At 39.9% G+C, this 26,733-nt stretch overlaps 1 protein-coding gene across 5 annotated transcripts in view; it reads right to left on the bottom strand.

The window, feature by feature from the left end:
• Positions 1-234: 234 nt before the first annotated feature.
• Positions 235-26,733, bottom strand: part of ABCG2 (ATP binding cassette subfamily G member 2 (JR blood group)) — a 166,263-nt gene continuing 139,764 nt past the window's right edge. For all 5 annotated transcript variants that reach the window (XM_080797463.1, XM_080797461.1, XM_080797464.1 and 2 more), the window contains exons 10-16: positions 22,709-22,791; positions 10,730-10,819; positions 9,454-9,578; positions 7,729-7,883; positions 3,233-3,322; positions 2,299-2,381; positions 235-443 (exon numbers count right to left, since the gene is read on the bottom strand). In XM_080797463.1, coding sequence (XP_080653589.1) covers positions 296-443; positions 2,299-2,381; positions 3,233-3,322; positions 7,729-7,883; positions 9,454-9,578; positions 10,730-10,819; positions 22,709-22,791 — 774 coding nt within the window. In that variant the 3' untranslated portion in view covers positions 235-295. The remainder of the gene's footprint in view (positions 444-2,298; positions 2,382-3,232; positions 3,323-7,728; positions 7,884-9,453; positions 9,579-10,729; positions 10,820-22,708; positions 22,792-26,733) is intronic.

Below are 26,733 nucleotides of genomic sequence, written 5' to 3' on the forward strand. Positions count from 1 at the left end.
AGTTCCTAGAATTCAGTTCTTTTTTAGGTTGCCAAATTAACCTAGATGCTTCCCCCGTGGTTACTGTGTGATTAGATGAACTGATACACAGTTCCTCACAGCACTAGTTTATGACCTGGGTTCTTTCGTGTATAACTCAGTTCATCACGGTGTCTGTGGTTGTCTGTGCTGAAAATAATTCTTGCTGAACAGTACAATGCCAAAGGAAAAGACAACAGAAACACTTCTGAAAACTTAAAATGTCAAGATGCTCCCTTTTTAATGTGTGGATCAATCATGTAAATTAAAGGGGAATTTAGGAATATTTTTTAAGAAATAACAATTTTAGGTAGGCAATTGTAAGGAAGATAACAATCATACATGCCAAGGCTACATGATTCTTCCACAGGCCCCATGGGGAGATATCGATGCCCTGGTTGAGCAAAAATTCTTCACCAGTACATCTGAAATTCAACAGAAAAAGAATATGACTTCATTCTTAGCATTTGTCAAATTTTACTCAATTAAATTCACTCCTCCCGGGGCGCCCATGTGGCTCAGTGGGTTAAGCCTCTGCCTTTGGCTCAGGTCATGATCTCAGGGTCCTGGGATCAAGCCCCGCATCGGGCTCTCCGCTCAGCAGGGAGCCTGCTTCCCCCTCTCTCTGCCTGCCTCTCTGCCTACTTGTGATATATCTCTCTCTCTCTGTAAAATAAATAAATAAAATCTTTAATCAAAATTAATTAATTAATTCACTCCTCCCATTGGTTACCAAGGCTCAAATAACTATGCCTTTATATATAGTAGGTAACAGACAATGAGTGCTTACAAATCCGCAAGATACTATGTTGAGCAACCCACATGTAACAGTTTAATTAATCCCTAAAACAACCCAATGGGGGTTCAGATACACATGTAAAAAATGAAGAGGCTAAGGTTTAAGGAACTTAGGTCCAAGGCCACAGACTCACACTGTGAACCAAGTTGCTAATCTCTGCAAATTCATTTGTTTCCAGATCTATGATGCTGCTCTCTTTAAAGGGCAGAAACATTTATCAAGTAATTTGCCCTCACTCCTGATGGGGAAAACCTCAGTTTTAACAGATGGCATCAACAGATAACAGATGACATTATTACCGAGACGGCCAAAGCTCTTTCTAGAACTCATCACCCACAAATCAGCCATGCAAATGAACACAGGCTAAGAATTTTGCAACTGGGAAGAGAGGTGAGCAAGGGCTTCCTGGTACCGTTGCAGTTCTATCCGCTCTTGCCGCAGGACTGGAATGAGCCCAGCAGATGCCTGGCTGCAAGCCGTCACCAGCAGGCCCCTTAATGTGGGGGAAGCCTCAGTGGCAGCTGAAGCAGAACAGGGTGGGGTAGCCCTGGCACTGTTAAGAAAAACACCTGGCACTAAAAACACCTGGTACAGCCTTAATTATTCCCTGTTACCCCATCTTTCTGCAAATCTTGAAATCTTCAAAAAAAAAAAAAAAAAAAGTGTTATGCCCAGACAAAAGACAGAGAGTGGGCAGGATAAAGAAAGCTTCTCTTTGCAGAGATTTTCTAGAAATACTTCAAACTAGCAATGTGTCCTGGTACTAAGAATTATTTCATGAAGGTCCATGAGATTCTGGATACCAGCATTCTCTTTTCTTTCATTAGTTCATTTATCAAAATCAAACCGTTAACAACAATCATGGATAAGGAAAGTGTTACTCAGTTTTTAAAACATCCTCTTGATTTTATGGAAATCTGCATTTCTGTTTTATTGACACTATGCAATAAATGCGACTTCTTTCTCATGACTGAAATATGTTTCCTTCTTTAGAGGGCACATGCTTTAATGAGGGTATTCCAAGTCAGTTTAAAAGAAAAAAAAAAATAGCTGTGCAGACTTCGATTTCATAATGTCTCCTATTTAAGTGCAGGAGGAAGGGGCAGGTGCCTCGAGTGTGCCAGAGAAATGTTCTGCTCCTGGCCTCGGGTTGGGCTTCCAAGAAGCTGTAAGTAAGTTCATGAATCTGTACACGTCCCATAATCCATAAATTCCAATATCCTAAGGCTTTGCAAAAATATCAAAGCAGCTCATTTCAAACTAAGACCCACAATTCAAAACAGCATTTTAAAAAGGCCCCAAATAAACAATATCTCAGAAACATTTCCCCAACTTAACTATAACTTGGACTGTAGCAGAACATCAAGGAGACGTGCACTGGTCTGCAGTAGAAGGACCTCAGCAGCCACATGGTCCAGTGGCCTTTCTACGTGACACTCCAAGAGTAAGCAAATCCCTTGTGACACTGAGTACAAACTTACATCGCATAGCTACAGGTATCGTTCCCTGTTACGTTGACTCCTGGGCAGAAGTTTTGTCCCAAAAATTCATTATGCTGCAAAGCCTATAACACAGGGGGGATGGGACAAGGTAAATGGTTTTAAATTTCAAAAAGTCTCCAGAGAATGATCATGTCCTCCTAGTTTAATCTTTACTGCTATTTCTAAAAAGAAACCAAGCTTCACATTCACGGTCTTGGTCACATCAGAGCAGTCAAAATTCTTTTCACGGGCAACTAACTGGGTGGCCTACGTTGGGATTTTGGCTTCTAAAACAAAGGCTGTAAAAAGTATTTGGCAAAGAGGAGAGACCTGTGGCTATCCTACCCATAGCTCCTTCCTCCTCCTAATTTTATAATCCTGCAAACAGTGGGATTAAAATCATAAAACGGTAGTCAATGACTGTTGTTAATTTACAGCATCTATTTAAGAACTTTTTATATTGTTCCTGTTTATTTTCATCAAAACCAGTGCTAATTCTTGGGAGTTAGAAACCCAATTATACTATATTAAGACACAGTTTTCTGTGGACTTGATGAGCTTTTTCTAAAGCCAATAGAGTAGCTGTATTATGTGCTCTTTTTCTTCTAATTTCAATGTAAAATATATATTCTAGCCCCCCTTCTCTATTTCCGTATGGAACTGAAATGCAACGACAGTTTTTCACATCCATTAATCGATCCTTCTCCTTTCTGTGGAGTTCTCTTTCCACCCCTCAGCTCCCTCGGACAGCAGGGTGACTGGGGAAACCTCAGGGGATAATCGAGGTGAAACTCTTCTTCATCGCTCGGAAAATGAAACCCCTGGGAGACTTTCACAGTTCATGGCTGAGGCGATGACGCTGGCAGGCTTTATTCTGGTTGTTTCTAGCTTGGGAACAATGAGGCAGTCACAAGGACAGATGAGGAAAACTTACCGCATAGCCATATCGTGGAATGCTGAAGTACTGAAGCCAGGAGAGCCAAGGCGCAACGGTTCTGAGATTTACCAACAGCCCTGAAAAGATCTACGAAAAGCAAATGCCAAGAATCAGAGCTGGTGAAGGGATTTCATGGCAAATTACAGAGAATAATTTGAGTCCCCTACAACCTTCACAAACATTTCTTCTAAGACTTCCCTTTGCTTTCATATGTCCCGCTAGAGCTGAGGCCGTTCGTGGTTCTAAAGGAACGACAACTTATCTCTAATACCCACATCATCTCATTGGAAGACCCTTCATTGTCAAGGCTTTTACTTTTGGTGACTGCCCACGATGAAAGATCAATAAAGTACTGACTGTCCCAGCAATACCACCACTCTATGCTCACACCAAGAAACTTACCAGAGCAGATCCTGAACACCTCCTGCCCCTCTCTACTTCCCTAAAACAGTAAGATCTGTTATTTACGAGGGCTTGCATTCTATCTCCACGTGACTATAGAAATAATCTGGCATTCGGGATGCATGCTTAAAATAACCCAAAGCCTGGAACTGATACACAGAATAACATGGTGAAGTACAGCCTAACATATGGTGAATACCTTCATTTAAAGCTACCAAAAAGCCATCTTACAGTGAAGGGCCGAGGCCAGCAACAGATGGCTACGTGAGAAGAGGTTTATATTTTAACTTTTAACTGGCAGTAGGTATGCTGGGCTAGACCTAACAATGACAATGTTGGAGTGACTACGTATTCTTGAACTTGACTTAACCAGGTGCTTAATAGAGGACACACTGCATCCCTGAGGAAAATGTGGTGTTATGACTGGTTTTAAAGACTCTATATACAAACTTCTAAATAACAATAAGGTGAAGCATCTAATACATTTTTCAGAACATTTTTATAAATTGATGACACATTATTTATTGGATAACATGATAGAAAACATACGCAAGGTTTATCACTTTCTTAATAACGGTTAGATCGGTAGATGTCAAACTCAGAAATGGAAGACTTAAACTTTGGCAAAAATTTGTGCTAATTATGCTCCTTTTAAAGACATCTCCTACTCTAGCAGAAAAAAACACATGTATTAAGTAAACAGGCTAACGTTCCTGTTTACTTGATGTTAAGGGGCAAGGTGGTAACTAGCTGGTTCGCTTACTGATTCGTCTACAGGGAAAATTAAGGGACACGTACGGTTAGGCTTCAGTAACCATTTAAAAAAAGGTAGGCAGAAATATATTGGTATAAGAGAATGTCAGGAACCCAGAAGGGAGGAGACACAGTACTGTGTGGACTCTGGAACTTTTCAGTATTTTTAAAATACCCCTTTTCAAAATACAGGAGGGATCCAAGATAGACTATCCACACTGCAAACTGTTCTACTTCTCATGGAGCTTAGCTACTCCCTTGGAGAGGAGTATATCCAGCCAAACCATTAAGTCACTGCTTAAATAAGTCAATGGTTCTCTAACACGAGCACAGAAGTTGGGCAATTAACCCGACGTTTTTATGAGGGAATCTTACAATCAAATTTTTCTGGGTTTTGTGGGGTTTTGTTTTTTTCTAGAAGTTTCTGTTTAAATTCCAATTAGTTAACATACAGTGTAATATCAGTTTCAGGTGCCCAAATCAGGGATTCAACACCTCCATACAACACCCGGTGCTCGTCACAGGTGCCCTCCTTCATCCCCATCACCTATGCAACCCAACTCCCTAACCACTTCAGTCTGCTCTCTAGAGTTAAGTCTGTTTCTTGGTTCGCCTCTCTTTTCTTCCCCCAAGATTGTTTGTTTTGTTTCTTAAGTTCCACATATGAGTGAAATCTTGTGGTATCTCTGACTTGTTTCACTTCGCGTAATACTCTCTAGCTCCATCTACATCATTGCAAATAGCAAGATTTCATTCTTTTGATGGCTGAGTAATATTCCATTCTGTCTATATATCACATCTTTTTATCCATTCAATAGTCAGTTGACATTTGAGCGCTTTCCATAATTTGGCTATTGTTGATAATGTGTTTACAAATACAGGGGTGCACGTATCCCTTCAAACCAGTATTTCTCCCCTCTGGGTAAATACCTAGTAGTGCAATTACTGGATGGTTATGGTTCTTGGTGCAAATATAAGTGGGATCAATTCCCTGATTTTTCTTTCTGCTGCTTCATTATTGGTGTATAGAAATGCAATAGGTTTCTATATATTGACTTTGTATCCTGTGACTTTACTGAATTCATGTTCTAGTTCTAGCAATTTTTTGGTAGAGTCTTTTGAGTTTACTATAGAGTATCACATCTGCAAACAGTAAAAGTTTTACTACTTCTTTACTGATTAGATGCCTTTAATTTATTTTTGTTTGATTGCTGAGGATAGGACTTGTAGTATTATGTTAAATAACACTGGTTATTAAATAACTGTGGACATCCATGTCTTGTTCCTGACCATGGAGAAAAAGCTCTGTTTTTCTCCACTGAGAACAATACTGGCTGTGGGTTTATTGTATATGGCCTTTATGATGTTGAGGTATGTTCCCTCTATCCCTACTTTGTTTATGCTTTTTATTAAAAAGGGATGCTGTACTTTGTTCAATACTTTTCTGCATCAACTGAGAGAAGCACATAGTTCTTATCCTCGTCTTTATTAATGTGGTGAATCATGCAGATCGATTGGCAAATACTGAACTACACTTGCAGCCCAGGAGTAAATCCCATGGGATTGTGATGAATGATTCTTTTAATGTAGTGTTGGATGCAGTTTGCGAGTATTGTACTAAGCATTTTTCCATCCATGTTCATCAGGGATATTGGCCTGTAGTTCTCTTTTTCAGTGGAGTCTTTGTTTTTGGAATAAGAGTGATACTGACCTCATAGAATGAGTTTGGAAGTTTTCCTTCCATTTCTGTGTTTTGGAATAGTTTGAGAAGAATAGGTATTGACTCTTCTTTAAATGTTTGGTAGAATTCCCCTGGGAGGTCCTCTGGCCCTGGACTCTAGTTTGTTGGGAGATTTTTGATGACGGATTCAATTTCTTTACTGGTTATCAGTCTGTTCAGGTTTTCTATTTCTTCCTGTTTTAGTTAGTTTAGTTAGTAGTTATATGTTTCTAGGAATTTGTCCATTTCTTCCAGGTTGTCCAATTTGTTAGCGTATAGTTTTTCCTAACATTCCCTTAGAATTTTTTGTATTTCCGTGGTGGTGTTATTTTTCCTCCCTCATTTGTGATTTTATTTATTTGGATCCTTTCTCTTTTCTTTTTGGTAAGTCTAGCTATGGGTATATCAATTTTACTAATTTTTTCAAAGAACCAGCTCCTGATTTCATTGATCTGTTCTATTGTTGTTGGGTTTTTTTTTTTTTTTTTAGTTTCTCTATCATTTATTTCTGCTCTAATCTTTAATATTTCCTTCCTTCTGCTTACTTTAGGCTTCATTTGTTGTACTTTTTATACCTCCTTTAGGTATAAGGTTAGATTATTTGAGATTTTTTCTTCCTTCTTGAGGTAGGCCTGTATTGCTATATACTTCCCTCTTGGGACTGCTTTTGCTGCATCCCAAAGGTTTTGGACCATTGTGTTTTCATTTTCATTTGTTTCCATGTATTTTTTTAATTTTTTGATTTCCTGGTTGACCCATTGATTATTTAGTAGAATGCTGTTTAACCTCCATGTATTTGTGGTCTTTCCAAATTTTTTCTGGTGGTTGGCTTCAAGTTTCATAGTGCTGTGGTCAGAAATATGTAGGGTATGATCTCATATGGTATGATCTCAACCTTTTTGTACTTATTGAGGACTGATTTATAACCTAGTATGTGATCTATTCTGGAGAATGTTCCATGTGCATTTGAAAAGAATGTGCATTCTGTCGCTTTAGGATGAAATGTTCTGAATATATCTGTTAAGTCCATCTGGTCAAGTGTGTCATTCAAAGCCATTGTTTCCTTGTTGATTTTCTGCTTAGATGGATCTGTCCACTGCTATAAGTAGGGTGTTAAAGTCCCCTACTATTATTGTATTATTATCAATAAGTTTCTTTATGTCTGTTATTGTTTTATATATTTGAATGCTCCCATATTGGGGGCGTAAAGATTTACAATTTTTAGGTTTTCTTGTTGAACTGTCCCCTTTATCATGATACAGTGTCCTTCTTCATCTCCCATTACAGTCTTTGGTTTTAAAGTCTAGTTTGGTTTTTGAAGTTTCAGTTTATCAAGGTTTCACTATATGTCACCCAAGAAGCATCTTTTAAGAACTCATGTGTAACAAAATGTTAGCTGAAGTTATAGCAATTATATTAGAACAGTAGCCAAAAAGGCTGGGTAATGCCAAGAAAAATCTGTATATTCTCTAATACAAGCTATCCCTCAATACAAGGTCTCCTTAAAGCACAGAAACCCATTTACAGAATCCTCAAAGCAGGTTTAGGTAACAGGTAAATCTGTGGGAAGGAATAAGGGGAAATAACTACTTCTCAGAGAAGCACAGTTCCTACTCACCATCATAAACACAAAGGAGATGGTCATGAGAAGTGTCGCTATGGATACCACACTCTGGCCTGCTGCTATGGCCAGTGCCATAGAACTGGCCGAATAAGCCACCATCATAAGGGTGAACATCATGACGAAGAAGGCCTCCACAATGGGTTTCAAGCCTTAGTTGGGAAGGAAAGAAGGGGTTGAATCCAACTGCCGAGGTAACTGTGTATTTGGGATTGCTTACTACGCAAAGCACTATAATATTTTGAGAGACGAACACCAGAATGAAGAATATTCATCCTCTATTCGACCACCTTGGGTCACCAATTCATTACCAGCACCCCCCCATATTACTGTATAAAGTTATCATAGTTTCTTTTTTATACTTGTTGCATAAGCACATTTCTGTGTAACATCTCTGCTCCTTTATTTGTAATTAACAATTTCTGAGTGCTTAAGATAGAAAGCTCCAGGCAACACAACTAGCCTCGATTCTATTGCCTTTTCTTTTTTTTTTAAGGATTTTATTTATTTATTTGAGAGGGAGTGAATGAGATCTCTCTCACTCCTCTCTCATTCCTCATCCCTCTCCCAGAGAGGGAGAGAGCGAGCACAAGAGGGGGAAAGTCAGAGGGAGAAGCAGACTCCCCACTGAGTAGGGAGACCAATGCAAGATTGATCCCAGGACTTCAGGATCATGACCTGAGCCGAAGGCACTCACTGAACCAACTGAGCCACCCAGGCGCCCTGATTGCCTTCTCTTCTAAGAACAAAACTTGTCATGAGCATATTTGTTTTACAAACATCACCACATGACTGTTTGCTATCACTGCATTGAGTAAAGAAACTGGGAAGAAGATTAAGTGACCTCCCAGTGGTTTCAGTATCTGGGGGAATGTCTCCACAGATACTGTGGAGACAAGAAGATTAAGTGACCTCCCAGTGGTTTCAGTATCTGGGGGAATGTCTCCACAGATACCCCCAAGACAAAGCACCATATAATTCTGGGATTAAGGGTGGGGTTAAATAACTTTCATAAAACTACTTTACAAATGATAATGGACTAATATTATGGATCATACAATCTGAAGGTTTTGGAACAGCTGTCAAAAGTCTGAGGATCTAGGTTCTATGCCTAATTCTTTATGACACACCTCTTATTTATAAAATGGAAGTTTAAACTCAATCAGTTGGTTTCCTTCTGTAGTGCTTTACTTATTTATTTTTTTTAATTAAAAGATATATTTCTGATATATGTGTTTATGCCTATCAGTAAAAAATAAGGAAATTCTGATACAATGAACCTAGTACACAAATGAATCTAACTACATCTATCAAACAAGTATTTATATTAAACCAGGAAGCCGTGAAAGTCACTATCTTTCACTATCTTTACATATAAACACAGAGACACATACAGTAATAAAAATACAAATACATAGTAACTACCCCAGCTTCTCCAGCATAGTCTCAAATAGTTTTGTGAATTCTTTCCATGTTGATAAATGATACACAGCATCTTTCAGTAAAATAGAGCTTTATAAGTAGTTTTAAAAGTTAGTTTATGACAAGTCTTGACAAAAATGTCCTCAGGGAACAGTTATTTCAGAACATGCATGTGGATAGATGTCTCCTTATCTCACTGGCTTGGTTTAGAGTTTGAGAACCAAAAAGAAGCTGGTAAAAAGAAATTGGCTTGCCCTCATATCCAAGACTAAAGACACAAACCTTTGTCATGCTGCTTACCTAACAAGAAGTATATTATACAAGTAAATATAATACTTGGTAACATCCTCATGGGTAGTAAATCAGATAACAGTTTTCCAAAGAAATAAGATGACACTCTGTAGTATCCACTGATATACTCGTGTCTAAAAAAGAAAAATTCATCCTACATTAGTTAAGGAAGGCAGAAACCAGATTGGGCTGCTTGCTTACCTACAGACTTCCGCCACCACAAGGGGTCGAATGACTACAGCTTCTCACATCCTTGAGGCAAACCTCCATCCTGTCAGCATCAGGCACCATCTTGGGTGTGAGCCTCACCTGTGATGTCACCCCCACACGAGTCTGTGCAATACCCCTCTTCTCATTATAGAACGCCCTCTGGATGCCATCCATTCTGCTCCCTGAGCACCCACTCCCAGTGAGCAGATCTGCATCTCCTTCCTCTCTTCCAACACTGGCTCTCCTTGAAGAACAGCACTCCAGTAGCTGAGCTCAGTTATGGTAGAGGCTTTACTTTCTTCCCATTTCTGATTATGAAGAAGGTGGTTCTGCTCTCTTCCAAGCTTCCTAAAGCAGCCCTGGATCACTTCTTCCACTCTCATTGACAAAAAGAAAATGGCACTTCTTCCTTCCACAATCATACCTTTCAACCACACATCCCTGTCAAATCCTGCTTCCTTCCCTCTCCAGTTCTAGATCCCTTCCTCTTCCTGACATCTTCCTCCTGTAATTCCAAATTCCTCCACCAATATCATTCTTTCCCTCTGAAATGACTCCTTTCTTCGGCATGTGAATATGGGCAAATCTTGTTCAACTTTGAAAAACACAAGAAACAAAAGGGCCCTTACTTTATCTTAAGGCTGTCCTTTGGCTCCTTCCATTTCCCTCCCATTGAGGGCTAAGCTGGGTCCACATTCTTTGTCAGCTTGACCTCCACACCTTATATTTACTGCTCAGCCTACTACTTTCTCTCTACCAAGCCCCTCTGACTTTGCCTGTGTGGGCCATCATGACTTCTCATTTGCTAAAAAAAAAAATCCTTTTTTGCCCCTTTATCGCTTGCTTTTTCTGCAGCATTTGGATTTGCTGCCTCTGCCTTAATCCTGAACTCCTTTCCGCCTTAGTATCAAGCCCTACATGCTCACAACTGTCCTCACAACCTCTGGCTGCTGTTTCTCAGTTAACATGGGCAATCCCCAGGAACCAAGCTGTGGCCTAATACTGGATATGACCAGTTTGACCAATAGCCCCTGATACCAGAGACCCCCCCTTCCTGGAACAGAGACCTACTCACATAAAGAGCTTCTTCTCGACCACAAAGAGCTCCACAGCTGACACACTGCTGAAACACTGGTTGGTCGTCAGGAAGAAGAGCACCCCTGACCTGCAATGAGAGAAAGGGGGGGGTCAATTAAACATTCTTAGGTCAATTTTCTAACTGCAAAATGCTCTCCTCAAAGGATACCTCATAACATTAAATAGAAACCGTTCTGCTTAAAATAGGGAAGTATGAGCGCCATCAGCCTTCTCCCCACCATCTCTCGGTATCCACAGTGGTACCCCTGGGAGTCCACAAAGCACAGTCTGGAAGTCATCATCCTGGGCTGCCATAGATTAAACTGGGTTCTCCCCCACATTCCTATGTTAAAGCCCAAACCTTCAATGTGATGATAATTAGAGACAGTGTATTTGGGAGGTAATTAGATTTAGATGAGGTCATGAGGGTTGTGCCCCTCACGATGGGATTAGCGCCCTTAAAAGACAAGGGAGAGACATCAGAGTGCATGTTCTCTGCCATGTGAGGACACAGCAAAAAGGTAGCCACCTGTGAGCCAGGAAGACAGCTCTCATTGGAACCTGACCATGTATCTCTAGATCCTGATCTCTAGAAGTGTAAGAAATTGTTGTTTAGACTGTTGTTTAAGCCACACAGCCTATGGTTCTTCGTGATGGCAGTCTGTGCTGATGAATACGTAGGTCATAAAAATATTATCATCTTGAATTTTAACTAACAAAAACAAGTATCATTCCTAATGTATGAACAGAGAAGGAGTGAACCAAATAAAGCCTGCAATGCTTAAAAACCTCTACCAGCCACCTTTTTAAAGGAAAGAAGTAACTAAAACATGAGGAGGCAAAAGGACCGTGGAGGAAAACCTCAATCGACACCTGATTATGTGTATCCTATCAGCCCACAACTGTTGAGAGCCTTGATGTTGTCCTTGACAAGCCACACCAAAATGGTTTCCGACGTGCTCAAAAGAGAAAACAAGGGCACCGGGGTGGCTCAGTGGGTTAAAGCCTCTGCCTTCGACTCAGGTCATGATCTCAGAGTCCTGGGATCAAGCCCTGCATCAGGCTCTCTGCTCAGCAGGGAGCCTGCTTCCCCCGACTCTTCTGCCTGCCTCTCTGCCTACTTGTGATCTGTCTGTCAAATAAATAAATAAAAGCTTTAAAAAGAAAAAAAAGAGAGAAAACAAAATGATGTTTATAAAAAAAAATCTGTGTACCTGTAGGAAAAGGAAGACTACTAATGCTTCTTTCTCAGTAAAATAATTAAGGCTTTAAAAGGAAAGTCATAGTTAATCTACACTTTGCTACACAAACGCATGTTATGAAAGCATGCCAACGTTCCAAAACTGGTGTTGGGCTTCCCTTTATAACCAAACCATTTCATTGACATTGAGGACATGAGTTGACACTGAAAGAGCTAAAGTGACCCATCATTTAAATGACACAAGAATACGAGAGAACATTTTTAAAAATACAAACCCAAGTGTACAGCCTCTCAAAAAAAAAGGTCCATAGACACTTAGTAATTGTTTTTAACACCGAAAAAGAAGAAAGAACTGAGAGAACAGAATGTTTTATTTTTATTTATTTATTTTTTGAGAACAGACTGTTTTATAAGTAAATGTTTATACAATAATTAATGAACAGAAAATAGCCAGACCTGGTACACAGGAGGCTATGTAACTTTTTCCACACAAATAAGTCTACTAGCAAAGTAAAAGCTAATTTCAGAAATAAGGGACATGCAGAAAGAAAGAAAGGAAGAAAGAAAGAACAAGAAGAAAGAAAGAAAGATGGGACACGCAACAATTTAGCTCAATTTGTTAAGCCTTATATCCATAACACTGTTATGTTCATCATGATTCTGAACTAGGAGATACTACTATTACTTCTAAATCATATGGTTTGTTTTAGAGTAAATAGTTTTTATTGCTAAATAATGCAAGGTATTCAAATTCTTTTCACACTGGTAATCCATGACTGTAATATCTACTTATTGATCCAAATATTTTTTAAAATATCTTTTCTGTTTATATTAATTTACTTAACTACCACCACAAGCCTGTAAGGTAAATACTAGGCCACAGAAGCTCAGACACTACATACAAATTAAACCCAGCTTGTTAGTTATGCAGGTTAGAAAAAGAGCCAAGAGGAGCGCCTGGGTGGCTCAGTGGGTTAAAGCCTCTGCCTTTGGCTCAGGTCATGGTTCCAGGGTTCTGGGATCAAGCCCCACATCGGGGTCCCTGCTCAGCAGGGAGCCTGCTTCCCTTCCTCCCTCTCTGCCTACTTGTGATCTCTGTCAAATAAATAAATAAAATATTAAAAAAAAAGAAAGAAAGAAAGAAAGAAAGAAAGGAAGAAAGAAAGAAAAAGAAAAATATCCGAGAGCACCTCTTTGGGATAATTCATTCCCAAAGAGAACCAAACCACTGGCCTCCTGAGCAATTTCAAATGACAAAAAAGTGGCAGCAAGTTTATGTCAAAAATACAAATTAAAATAAATCCAAAGAACTATTTCTCCAGAAAACATTTGAAGAAACTGCTAAACCGCTTCTTTATTTCTCTGGATTCTTCTACCAAGAATCCTAATGGTTAGATACCCAATTCCTCTTTAAAATTGCAGTTAAGGACAGGTTTTTCAATACTTTTTCCAAATACTTCCCACTGCACAACACAAAAGGTCCATGGGCAATAGATCCTGTGACCTATATTCTGTGCTTGGTAAAAATACGGCATCTACAATGGGTACAGACCATCAATGACTAGCAAGCTTGGAAGCAAGCGAGACACCCCCACCCCCTTCAGGGAAAGTAAAGGGAATAGCAGTGATATAACTCTGGAAATAAGCTTCCATAATAATTTCAACATGGAGTAACACTATCTGATACCATACAGGAGATAATTTATTTTACTTGAGTGAGGAATTGAATTTTATGCTTATTCTTTCTTTCATAAACAATCCGACATCAAAACAGATTCAACGTAAGCTACTGCAACTTTCCTCATATCCTTCTGGCAAAATAGGAATAACACCCCCCATCTCTTGGGGCAGAAATCTGTATCCATGGTTTAAAACACAGAGTGTAGGGGAGGAGTCAAGATGGCGGAGAAGTAGCAGGCTGAGACGACATCAGGTAGCAGGAGATCAGCTAGATAGCTTATCTAACCATTGTGAACACCTACAAATCCAACGGGAAATCGAAGAGAAGAAGAGCAACAATTCTAGAAACAGAAAATCGATCACTTTCTGAAAGGTAGGACCTGCGGAGAAGTGAATCCAAAGCGACAGGAAGATAGACCCCGGGGGGAGGGGCCGGCTCCCGGCAAGCGGCAGAGCAACGGAGCACAAAATCGGGACTTTTAAAAGTCAGCTCCACTGGGAGACCGCGCTCCAGAGGCTACACCGGGGGAAACCCAGGCGGGGTCAGCATAACCCCAGGTCCCGTGGGGTCACAGAAGGACTGGGGGTGTCTGAGTGCTGCAGAGCTCGCAGGTATTAGAGCGGGGAAGCCGGCTACAGCGACAAAGCCGAGGAGTGAGCTCTAAGCCCGGGGTTACCTTGTGCCGGTCGCAGGCTGGGTGGGCTTGGAGCGCGGCTGGAGGCTGCGGAGAGGGAAGCGACCCGGCGCTTTTCTCCAGCTCCAGCAATTGACTGTTTTCCTCAAGGTGCGACCGCAGGCCAGGGAGGCGGGGCGGTTGGGCGCTTTGCTCTGAGAGCGCACTGAGGAGCGGAACCCCAAGCTCTCAGCTCCTCCGGGCGGAGAGATTGGGAGGCCGCCATCCTCATTCCCGTCCTCCAGAACTCTACGGAAAACGCTCAGGGAGCAAAAGCTCCCGAAAGCAAATCCGAGCGGATTACTTAGCCCAGCCCCTGGCAAGGGCGGTGCAATTCTGCCTGCGGCAAAGACACTTGAGAATCACTACAACAGGCCCCTCCCCCAGAAGATCAACAAGAAACCCATCCAAAACCAACTTCAGTCACCAAGAACAGTGGAATTCCACAGCAGGAGAAAGCAAACCCTACCTGGACAAAATGACAAGGCAGAAAAACTCACCTCAAAAAAAAGAACAAGAGACCGTACCGAAGGCTGGAGACCTAATCAATACGGACATTGGTAACATGACAAATCTAGAGTTCAGAATGACAATTCTCAAGGTTCTAGCCGGGCTCGAAAAAGGCATAGAAGATATTAGAGAAACCCTCTCCGGAGAGATAAAAGCCCTTTCTGGAGAAATAAAAGAACTAAAATCTAACCAAGTTGAAATCAAAAAAGCTATTAATGAGGTGCAAACCAAATTGGAAGCTCTCAATGCTAGGATAAATGAGGCAGAAGAAAGAATTAGTGACACAGAAGACCAAATGACAGAGAATAAAGAAGCTGAGCAAAAGAGAGACAAACAAATACTGGACCACGAGGAGAGATTTCGAGAGATAAGCAACACCATAAGACGACACATTAGAATAACTGGGATTCCAGAAGAAGAAGAAAGAGAAAGGGGAGCAGAAGGGATATTGGAGACAATTATTGGAGAGAATTTCCCTAATATGGCAAAGGGAACAAACATCAAAATCCAGGAGATGCTAAGAATGCCCCTCAAAATCAATAAAAATAGGTCCACACCTCGTCACCTGATAGTAAAATTTACAAGTCTTAGCGACAAAGAGAAAATCCTGAAAGCAGCCCGGGAAAAGAAGTCTGTAACATACAAGGGTAAAAACATTAGATTGGCAGAGGACCTATCCACAGAGACCTGGCAGGCCAGAAAGAACTGGCATGATATATTCAGAGCACTAAACGAGAAAAACATGCAGCCAAGAATACTATATCCGGCTAGGCTATCATTGAAAATAGAAGGAGAGATAAAGAGCTTCCAGGACAAACAAAAGCGGAAAGAATTTGCAAACACCAAACCAGCTCTACAGGAAATATTGAAAGGGGTCCTCTAAGCAAAGAGAGACCCTCAAAGTAGTAGATCAGAAAGAAACAGAGACAATATACAGTAACAGTCACCTTACAGGCAATACAATGGCACTAAATTCATATCTCTCAATAGTTACCCTGAATGTTAATGGGCTCAATGCCCCAATCAAAAGACACAGGGTATCAGAATGGATAAAAAAACAAAACCCATCAATATGCTGCCTACAAGAAACTCATTTTAGACCCGAAGACACCTCCAGATTTAAAGTGAGGGGGTGGAAAACAATGTACCATGCGAATGGACATCAGAAGAAAGCTGGGGTGGCAATCCTTATATCAGATCAATTAGATTTTAAGCCAAACACTATAATAAGAGATGAGGAAGGACACTATATCATAATCAAAGGGTCTGTCCAACAAGAAGACCTAACAATCGTAAATATCTATGCCCCTAACGTGGGAGCAGCCAACTATATAAACCAATTAATAACAAAATCAAAGAAATACATTGACAATAATACAATAATAGCAGGGGACTTTAACACCCCCCTCACTGAAATGGACAGATCATCTAAGCAAAAGATCAATAAGAAAATAAAGGCCTTAAATGACACACTGGACCAGATGGACATCACAGATATCTTCAGAACATTCTATCCCAAAGCAACTGAATATACATTCTTCTCTAGTGCACATGGAACATTCTCCAGAATAGACCACATCCTTCGTCATAAATCAGGTCTCAACCAGTACCAAAAGATTGAGATCATTCCCTGCATATTTTCAGACCACAATGCTCTGAAGCTAGAACTCAATCACAAGAGGAAATTTGGAAAGAACGCAAATACATGGAGACTAAACAGCATCCTTCTAAAAAATGAATGGGTCAACCAGGAAATTAAAGAAGAATTGAAAAAATTCATGGAAACAAATGATAATGAAAACACAACGGTTCAAAATCTGTGGGACACAACAAAGGCAGTCCTGAGAGGAAAATATATAGCGGTGCAAGCCTTTCTCAAGAATCAAGAAAGGTCTCAAATACACAACCTAACCCTACACCTGAAGGAGCTGGAGAGAGAACAGCAAAGAAAGCCTAAACCCAGCAGGAGAAGAGAAATCATAAAGATCAGAGCAGAAATCAATGAAATAGAAACTAAAAAAACAATAGAACAAATCAACAAAACTAGGAGCTGGTTCTTTGAAAGAATTAATAAGATTGATAAGCCCCTGGCCAGACTTATCAAAAAGAAAAGAGAAAGGATGCAAATAAATAAAATCATGAATGAAAGAGGAGAGATCACAACCAACACCAAAGAAATACAAACAATTATAAGAACATACTACGAGCAACTCTACGCCAACAAATTTGACAATCTGGAAGAAATGGATACATTTCTAGAGACGTATGAACTACCACAACTGAACCAGGAAGAAATAGATAACCTGAACAGACCCATAACCAGTAAGGAGATTGAAACAGTCATCAAAAATCTCCAAACAAACGAAAGTACAGGACCAGATGGTCTCCCAGGGGAATTCTACCAAACATTTCAAGAAGAATTAATTCCTATTCTCCTGAAATTGTTCCAAAAAATAGAAATGGAAGGAAAACTTCCAAACTCATTCTATGAGGCCAGCATCACCTTGATCCCCAAACCAGACAAGGATCCCACCAAAAAAGAGAATTACAGACCAATATCCCTGATGAACACAGATGCGAAAATTCTCACCAAAATACTGGCCAATAGGATCCAACAGTACATCAAAAGGATTATTCACCACAACCAAGTAGGATTTATTCCAGGGCTGCAAGGTTGGTTCAACATCCGCAAATCCATCAATGTGATACAATACATTAATAAAAGAAAGAGTAAGAACCATATGATACTCTCAATAGATGCTGAGAAAGCGTTTGACAAAGTGCAGCATCCCTTCCTGATTAAAACTCTTCAAAGTGTAGGGACAGAAGGCACATACCTCAATATCATCAAGGCCATCTATGAAAAACCCACTGCAAATATCATTCTGAATGGAGAAAAACTGAAAGCTTTTCCGCTAAGGTCAGGAACACGGCAGGGATGTCCGTTATCACCACTGCTGTTCAACATAGTACTAGAAGTCCTAGCCTCAGCAATCAGACAACAAAAAGAAATTAAAGGCATCCAAATTGGCAAAGAAGAAGTCAAACTATCACTCTTTGCAGATGATATGATACTATATGTGGAAAACCCAAAAGGCTCCACTCCAAAACTGCTAGAACTTATACAGGAATTCAGTAAAGTGTCAGGATACAAAGTCAATGCACAGAAATCAGTCGCATTTCTTTACACTAACAACAAGACAGAAGAAAGAGAAATTGAGGAGTCAGTCCCATTTACAATTGCACCCAAAACCATAAGATACCTAGGAATAAATCTAACCAAAGAGGCAAAGAATCTATACTCAGAAAACTATAAAGTCCTCATGAAAGAAATTGAGGAAGACACAAAGAAATGGAAAAATGTTCCATGCTCATGGATTGGAAGAACAAATATTGTGAAAATGTCTATTCTACCTAAAGCAATCTATGCATTTAATGCAATCCCTATCAAAATCCTATCCATTTCTTCCAAAGAAATAGAACAAATAATCCTAAAATTTATATGGAACCAGAAAAGACCTCGAATGGCCAAAGGAATATTGAAAAAGAAAGCCAAAGTCGGTGGCATCACAATTCCAGACTTCAAGCTCTATTACAAAGCTGTCATCATCAAGACAGTATGGTACTGGCACAAAAACAGACGTATAATCAATGGAACAGAATAGAGGGCCCAGAAATAGACCCTCAACTCTATGGTCAACTAATTTTCAACAAAGGAGGAAGGAATGTCCAATGGAAAAAAGACAGCCTCTTCAACAAATGGTGCTAGGAAAATTGGACAGCCACATGCAGAAAAATGAAATTGGACTATTTCCTTACACCACACACGAAAATAGACTCAAAATGGATGAAGGACCTCAATGTGAGAAAGGAATCTATCAAAATCCTTGAGGAGAATGCAGGCAGCAACCTCTTTGACCTCAACCGCAGCAACTTCTTCCTAGGAACATCGCCAAAGGCAACAGAAGCAAGGGCAAAAATGAACTATTGGGATTTCATCAAAATCAAAAGCTTTTGCACAGCAAAGGAAACAGTTAACAAAACCAAAAGACAACTGACAGAATGGGAGAAGATATTTGCAAACGACATATCAGATAAAGGGCTAGTATCCAAAATCTATAAAGAGCTTATCAAACTGAATACCCAAAGAACAAATAATCCAGTCAAGAAATGGGCAGAGGACATGAACAGACATTTCTGCAAAGAAGACATCCAGATGGCCAACAGACACATGAAAAAATGCTCCACATCACTCAGCATCAGGGAAATACAAATCAAAACCACAATGAGATACCACCTCACACCAGTCAGAATGGCTAAAATTAACAAGTCAAGAAATGACAGATGCTGGCGAGGATGCGGAGAGAGGGGAACCCTCCTACAGTGCTGGTGGGAATGCAAGCTGGTGTAACCACTCTGGAAAACAGTGTGGAGGTTCCTCAAAAAACTGAAAATAGAGCTACCCTATGACCCAGCAATTGCACTCCTGGGTATATATCCTAAAGATACAAACGTGGTGCTCGGAAGGGGCACGTGCACCCGAATGTTTATAGCAGCAATGTCCACAATAGCCAAACTGTGGAAAGAGCCTAGATGTCCATCAACAGATGAATGGATAAAGAAGATGTGGTATATATACACAATGGAATACTATGCAGCCATCAAAAGACATGAAATCTTGCCATTTGCGACGACGTGGATGGAACTAGAGGGTATCATGCTTAGCAAAATAAGTCAATCGGAGAAAGACAACTATCATATGATCTCTTTGATATGAGGAAGTGGAGATGCAAGGCGGGGGGGGTTGGGGAAAGGTAGGAAAAGAAAACATGAAAAGATGGGATTGGGAGGGAGACAAACCATAAAAGACTCAATCTCAAGAAACAGACTGAGGGTTGCTGGGGGGAGGGGGGAACGGGAGAGGGTGGTGGGGAAATGGACATTGGGGAGGGTATGTGCTATGATGAGTGCTGTGAAATGTGTAAACCTGGCGATTCGCAGACCTGTACCCCTGGGGATAAAAATACATTATATGTTTATTAAAATAAAAAAATTAAAAAAACAAAAAAACAAAAATAAAACCACAGAGTGTAGTGCCTGGCACAGAACAGCTTTCTACATGAAGTATAAGGAGAAGTCTGCAGTCTTTGACACTGCTGAGCATAGATATTCAGAGCATGCTAGAGCCCATTACAAACTCTCATCATGAAAAAATATTTTTAAAGGCACATGATGACTAAAACTTGGTAAGGTAAATGAACATGAGTGCTAACCATATAACAGAAAAACCTGAGTGTCATCCACCTCCCCCCGGCAAACAAATAAAAAAAATAGAAAAAAATTATTTATCAAACAAAAGAAAAAAACAGATAAACTGGACTACATCAAAATTTAAAACTTCTGTATGTCAAAGGACACTCTCAACAGTGAAAAGATGACCCACAGAATGTCAGAAAATATTTGCAAATTTAGACCTGATAAGGGATTAATATCCAGAATATATAAAGAAAGAGCACTTACAGTTCAATAATTTAAATCTCCAATTAAAAAATGGGCAAAGGATTTCTCCAAAGAAGATTTCCCCAAAGAAGATACACAAATGGCCAATAAGCACATGAAAAGGTTCTCAAGAGGGCGCCTGGGTGGCTCAGTTGGTTGAGCGACTGTCTTTGGCTCAGGTCATGATCCCGGAATTCCAGGATCGAGTCCCGCATTGGGCTCCCAGCTCCTTGGGGAGTCTGCTTCTCCCTCTGACCTTCTCCTCTTTCATGCTCTCTCTCACTCATTCTCTCTCAAATAAATAAGTAAAATCTTAAAAAAAAAAAAAAGAAAGAAAGAAAAGGTTCTCAATATCACTAATCATGAGGGGAATGCAAATCAAAAATCATATCACCTGACACCAATTGGGATGGCTATTATTATTTAAAAAAGAAAAGAAAAGAAAAAAAAACAGAAAATACTGTTTGGTAAGGTTGTAGAGGAATTAAAACCCTTGTGCACTGCTGGTAGGAATGTCAAATGATACAGCTGCTGTGGAAGATAAAATATTTCAAATAATCCAATAGCTCTACTTCTGAGTGTAAATCCAAAAGAATTTAAAGCAGAGATTTAAACATACTTATTTGTACAACCACGTGCATAGCAGCATTGCTCAAGTAGGGGCAAAGGGCAGGCCACTCCAAGATGGGGCTCACAGCAACATGAAGATTATTTTGAGTTAAAAGCAAAAAAAAAAAAAAAAAAAAAAGGCATTCAAGACCCGCAGACTCAGGAAAACTTTTCATCTCAGGGCACCTGGGTGGCTCAGTCATTTAAGCATCTGCTTTCAGCTAAGGTCATGATTCTGGGGCCCTGAAATCAAGTCCTGAGTATGGCTCCTAGCAGGGAGCCTGTTTCTCCCTTTATTTCTGTCTGCCTCTCCCCCTTGCTTGTGCATGCACTTGTATGCTTTCTCTGTCAAATACATTTTTAAAAAAAAGCTTCTTATGGGGTGCCTGAGTGGCTCAGTTGGTTAAGCAACTGCCTCAGGTCATGATCCTGGAGTCCCGGGATCGAGTTCTTCATTGAGCAACCCGTTCAGCAGGGAGTCTGCTTCTCCCTCAGACCCCTCCCCTCTCATACTATCTCTCATCTTCTCTCTCTCTCTCTCAAATATATAAATAAAATCTTCTAAAACAAAAACAAAAACAAAAAAAAACAAAAAAAAAAACTTCTTATCTTCCCCTCAACTGCCTAAATTTACGTTGGAAAGGAGAACCTGTACCAGGAAGAGAGCTATTAAGAAAGCTGCCTCTTTGCTTAAGAAACTTATTTACATAAAGAGGACAACCTTTGTTTTCTAAACATCATCTCCCAACTTTCTGCTAAGGTCTTTCTTTCCTTACCCTAACCACCCTTCTTCTTAACTCATATAAGCATCATGTTATCTGCTTTGGGAATTTGCATGTCTGTGTGGATTACCTGTACACATGCTATTAAATTTTATTTTCTCCTGTTAATGTTAATGTGATGCTTAGTCCTACTAGAAGGACTCTGAATGGCAGAGGAAATTCTTCCTCCCCAACATTCACAACAGCCAAAAGGCTGAAATAACCCAAGTGTCCAAGGACAGAGAAATGCATAAACAAATATGGTATTCCATACAATGGAATATTATTCAGCCTTTAAAAGAAAAGAAATCCTGACATATGTTACAATATGGGCGAACCTTGAAGATAACTATGCTAAGGAAAATGAGCCAGTCACCAAAGGACAAATACTGTATGATTCCACTTATATGAGTACCTTGAGTAGTCAAATTCAGAGACAGTAAGTATAATGGCGGTTTCCAGGCACTAAAGAAAGGGAGAATGAGGAATTGTTGTTCAATATGTACAGAGATGCAGTTTGGGAAGATGAAGAGTTCTCGAGTTGGATGGTTTTAATAGTTGTACAATAATGTGAATGTACTGGGGAGCCTGGGTGGCTCAGTCGGTTAAATATCTGACTCTCGATCTTGGCTCAGGTCATGATCTCAGGGTCATGAGATCAAGCTCCACATCAGGGTCTGCACTCAGTGCAGACTCTGCTTGAAATTCTCTCTCCCCCTCTACCCCTCCCCATGCTCACACGCTCTCTCTAAATAAATAAATAAATTCCTTCACAAAATAATGTGAATGTATTTAATGCCACTGAACTATATGCTTAAAACTGGTCAAGATGGTAAAAATTAACCACCTGTATAATCTGTACAAATTACATATACATATATAGACACACACACGTACACACACGTATTCAGCTTGCAATTCACTGACTTATCCTGATCCTCAGTTGACCCTGTACTTGTCTCAAATTCAAATTCTTAATGAATTTTCATTAGCTTGAAAGATGTAACAGCACTTTCTCACAATCAAGATCCAAATTTACTTACCTATTCTGGATTCCTGTAGGATCCTTTTTTAGATCATAGAAAATGGCACCTATAACCAATCCCAGGATGATTGTTACAATTATCTTTTCAAAAAGAAAAAGAAAAAGAAGTTTTAATGCAAGATAAAAACTTAATACACCATTTATTATTACAAGATATGTAATCAAATTTCTCCATTGAGATACATGCTTCCAGTGGTTCAAAGTCCTTGGGTGAATATAAAAACAGTGTATGTTATGAAACTGATTTCTAAATTAAAAAATAATTGATCCATGTGTTGGAGAGGCTGACAGAACACAATAGACCCCCCTGAATGCTAAGGATCCTCCCAGTGATTCACCAAGCCAATTCAAGGTCCAGTTCAGGCTACGAGGCCTGGGAAGGCCAGCAGAACAATGGAAACGCCTGGCTAAGTCACTGGAGGAGTAAAGTCCAAATGGATAAGAGTTCTGACCTGAACTCTCAACCTTTTGTGCCAGTGAACATGCAGTTTTATATTTCAAGAAGTACAAGTAAAAACAGGATATCTTTACTCTTACCATTATAAATAAATACAATTTTTGGAGCACACATAAGAAAAATTCTAACAATGTTATTCCACATGATAAGGAAACAGGGGTTAGCTGACCACCCACCCGACCTAGAGGACAGGGCTTGCCTGCACTGGAAAAGTGCAAAGTCATAGCCACCAAAGCATTCGGCCAGCTCTCTCTGAGGGCACTCAAATGCTGCCACTGCCCTTTCTCTTGTCACAGCTCCTCTAGCAACCTCAATCCAAGGACCTACAGCCAACAGTGTAGAACTAAGCTTCTTAGCCATTCTTACCTTCATTTACTTACTCACTTTGGGGACTCCTAAGAACACTGCATAAACACCAGTTTTGTTTTTAAGACTGACAAAATGGGGGCACCTAGGTGGCTCAATCACGTCTGCCTTCAGCTCAGGTCATGATCTCAGGGTCCTGGGATCAAGCCCCACAGCAAGTTTCCTGCTCAGCAGGTTGTCTGCTTCTCCCTCTCCTACTCCCCCTGCTTATGTTCCCTCTCTTGCTGCGTCTCTCTCTGTCAAATAAATAAATAAAATCTTAAAAAAAGAAAACTAATCTATAGTCACATGTTAAATATCCCAATGTAAAGATGAATCTCTAAGAATTATGATAGTGTTTTCCAAATTGGTTTGATAAGAAAAACCCATGGCACATTAAACAGACATTAAATCCTTTTATACAGATGATCCATTTACTCCAAGGTCGTCCAAATACAACCTTTAGTTAAATGGCATTATCAGAAGCAAAGTCTGAACCACATAAATGACTAGTTGAAACCTAAGCATGGCTGTAATATTACAAACATGAGATTTATCAGCAGGAAGCTGTAAAGCAGTTTAATAGCCTCACATTCAAACACTTAAAGAAGTGAACATACATACCAGATTAAAAACACTAAACCAAAGGTCAGGAGGCTAGGGTCTACTTCTGTTCAGCCCTCTAGCTAACAACAGGTTTTACCACTCTTCTTGAAGAGTGAGAGAAGGAGACTATTTCTTGTCACATGAAATTTAGATGAAATTCTAATTTGTGTCCATCAGTAAAGTTTATTGGAACATAGCTATCATCATTTGCTTATTATTATCTATTGCTCCTTTCTTGCAAAAATGGCAGAATTGACTACCTGAGACAAAGACCACACGGCCTGCAAAGCCAGAAGTATATACTATCTACCCCTTTACAAAAAAGGTTTGCTTGCTCCTATCCTAACATGCCAGTATGTACAAATTGGAACAGCAGATGCTCAGAGAGATGCAGTGTTCTATCTTTGTTCTACAAGAGCTCCGTGAATCTGAGCACTGTTAGGACTCCTTCTGTGGAACGGAGTTCACTGAGGAGGCAAGGAGGGTGAACACGCAGCCTGGCAGCACTAGGCCTGGGTCTGCAGCTGAAGGAAGCCCAGCAACAGACGATGCAGAATTCTGCTGTATTAGAAAGAGCTCCACATTCTAGAAAGGGGAACCCTCCTACACTGTTGCTGGGAATGCAAACTGGTGCAGCCACTCTGGAAAACAGTACGGTGGTTCCTCAAAAAGCTGAAAATAGAGCTACCTTATGACCCAGAAACTGCACTATCATTATTTACCCAAAGGTAATTATTTACAAATCATTTACCTAATTCAAAGGGATGTATGCATCCCTATGTTGCGGCATCATCTACTATAGCCAAATTATAGACAGAGCCCAAGTGTCCATCGACTGATGAATGGATAAAGAAGATGTGGTGTATATACAACGAAACATTACTCATCCTAAAAAAGAAGGAAATCTCATCATTTGCACAACACAGATGGAGTCAGAGAGCATTATACTAGGCAAAATAAGTCAGAGAAAGACAAATACCATATGATTTCACTCCTATGTGGAATTTAAGAAACAAAAACAATCATAGGGGAAAAAAGAGAGAGGCAAACCAAGAAATAGACTCTTAACTATAGAGAACAAAGAGATAGTTCCCGAAGATGGGTGGGGGGATGGGTGAAAGAGGTGATGGGGCTGAAGGAGGGCACTTGTGATGAGCACCAGGGTTTGTATCGAAGTGCTGAATCACTGTATTGTATATCTGAAACTAACAATACACTGTATATTAACTAACTAGAACTTAAATAAAAACTTAAAAAGAAAAAGAAAGAAAGAACTCCACATTCTAATCATATCCTGCCTAGCACTACTGTATGTGTGACTTGGACAAGATACTTAAAAACCACTTTTAGAAAAAAGAGAACTTTACATTATTTTCCAAGTAAAAAAATTTAATGTATAAATCACACTAAAGAATCAACTCCATTACATTATCTCATTGTTGGAAAAAAATGGGTAAACAAGGCTAACCTTATTTATCAGACTTGTTTCCAAATGATATCAAATCTACTCTAAAAAAATTGATAGTACACAGAACTGTTCATATTCTGAGAGAAATATAATAGTAGCAAAAATGTTCAGAGCAATTAGCAGTATATCTTAAAGAGGGACAGAGATTCTGAGTACTAATACTTAAAAGGCAACAGCACTGAAGTACGAAAATTATGGTTCATGTAGTTAAGAAGTTAGTCATTTCTTTTTTAAGATTCATTTATTTATTAAAGAGAGAGAAAGATCTCACGCACCCATGCGGCGGGGTGGGAGGGGCAGAGGGAGAGAGAGTCTTAAGACTTAAGCAGACTCTACACTGAACAAGGAGCCCAACTCAGGGCTCAGTTCCACAACTCTGAGATCACAACCTGAGCTAAAACGAAGAGTTGGCCATTCAACTGACTATGCCACCCAAGTGCCCCAAGAAGTCAGTAATATTCTATTAGTGCCAACAACATGACATCTTTTGGTACTCAACAGAAACCCAATGACTGATAATAAATAAAATCAATGACCCCCAAAATAACTGGCTAAACTGATTTCCCTAAAAAGAATCAACAGATGTGGTATATATATACACACTGGAATACTATGCAGCCATCAAAAGAAATGAAATCTTGCCATTTGAAATGATGTGGATGGAACTAGAGGGTATTATGCTAAGCAAAATGAGTGAATCAGAGAGAGAAAATTATCATATGATCTCTCTCATACAAGGAATTTGAGAGGCAGGGTGGGGGTTGTGGGAGGTAGGGAAGGAAAAAATGAAACAAGATGGGATCGGGAGGGAGACAAACCTTAAGAGACTCTTAATCTCAGGTAACAAACTGAGGGTTGCTAGGGGGAGAGGGGGCAGGGATAGGGTGGATGGGTGATGGACACTGGGGAGGGTATGTGCCCTGTACCGTACCCCTGGGGCAAATAATGCATTATATATTCATAAAAGTAAAAAAAAAAAAAAGATGGACCAATGAACTGGGCATTCTAGGGGTTTGTAGAACAGAGCACCTGAGAATAACAATAAAGGGGTAGTAATCAACAACTACCAACAGAGCCAGCCAAAGGGGAAAAGAACATGATTTCCTCTTCATCAAAAGAAAGTTAATCAGAGAGCGAATAGCCTTAT

This window comes from Martes martes, assembly GCF_963455335.1.
Source record: "Martes martes genome assembly, chromosome: 2".
In the NCBI taxonomy this organism is placed as follows: domain Eukaryota; kingdom Metazoa; phylum Chordata; class Mammalia; order Carnivora; family Mustelidae; genus Martes; species Martes martes.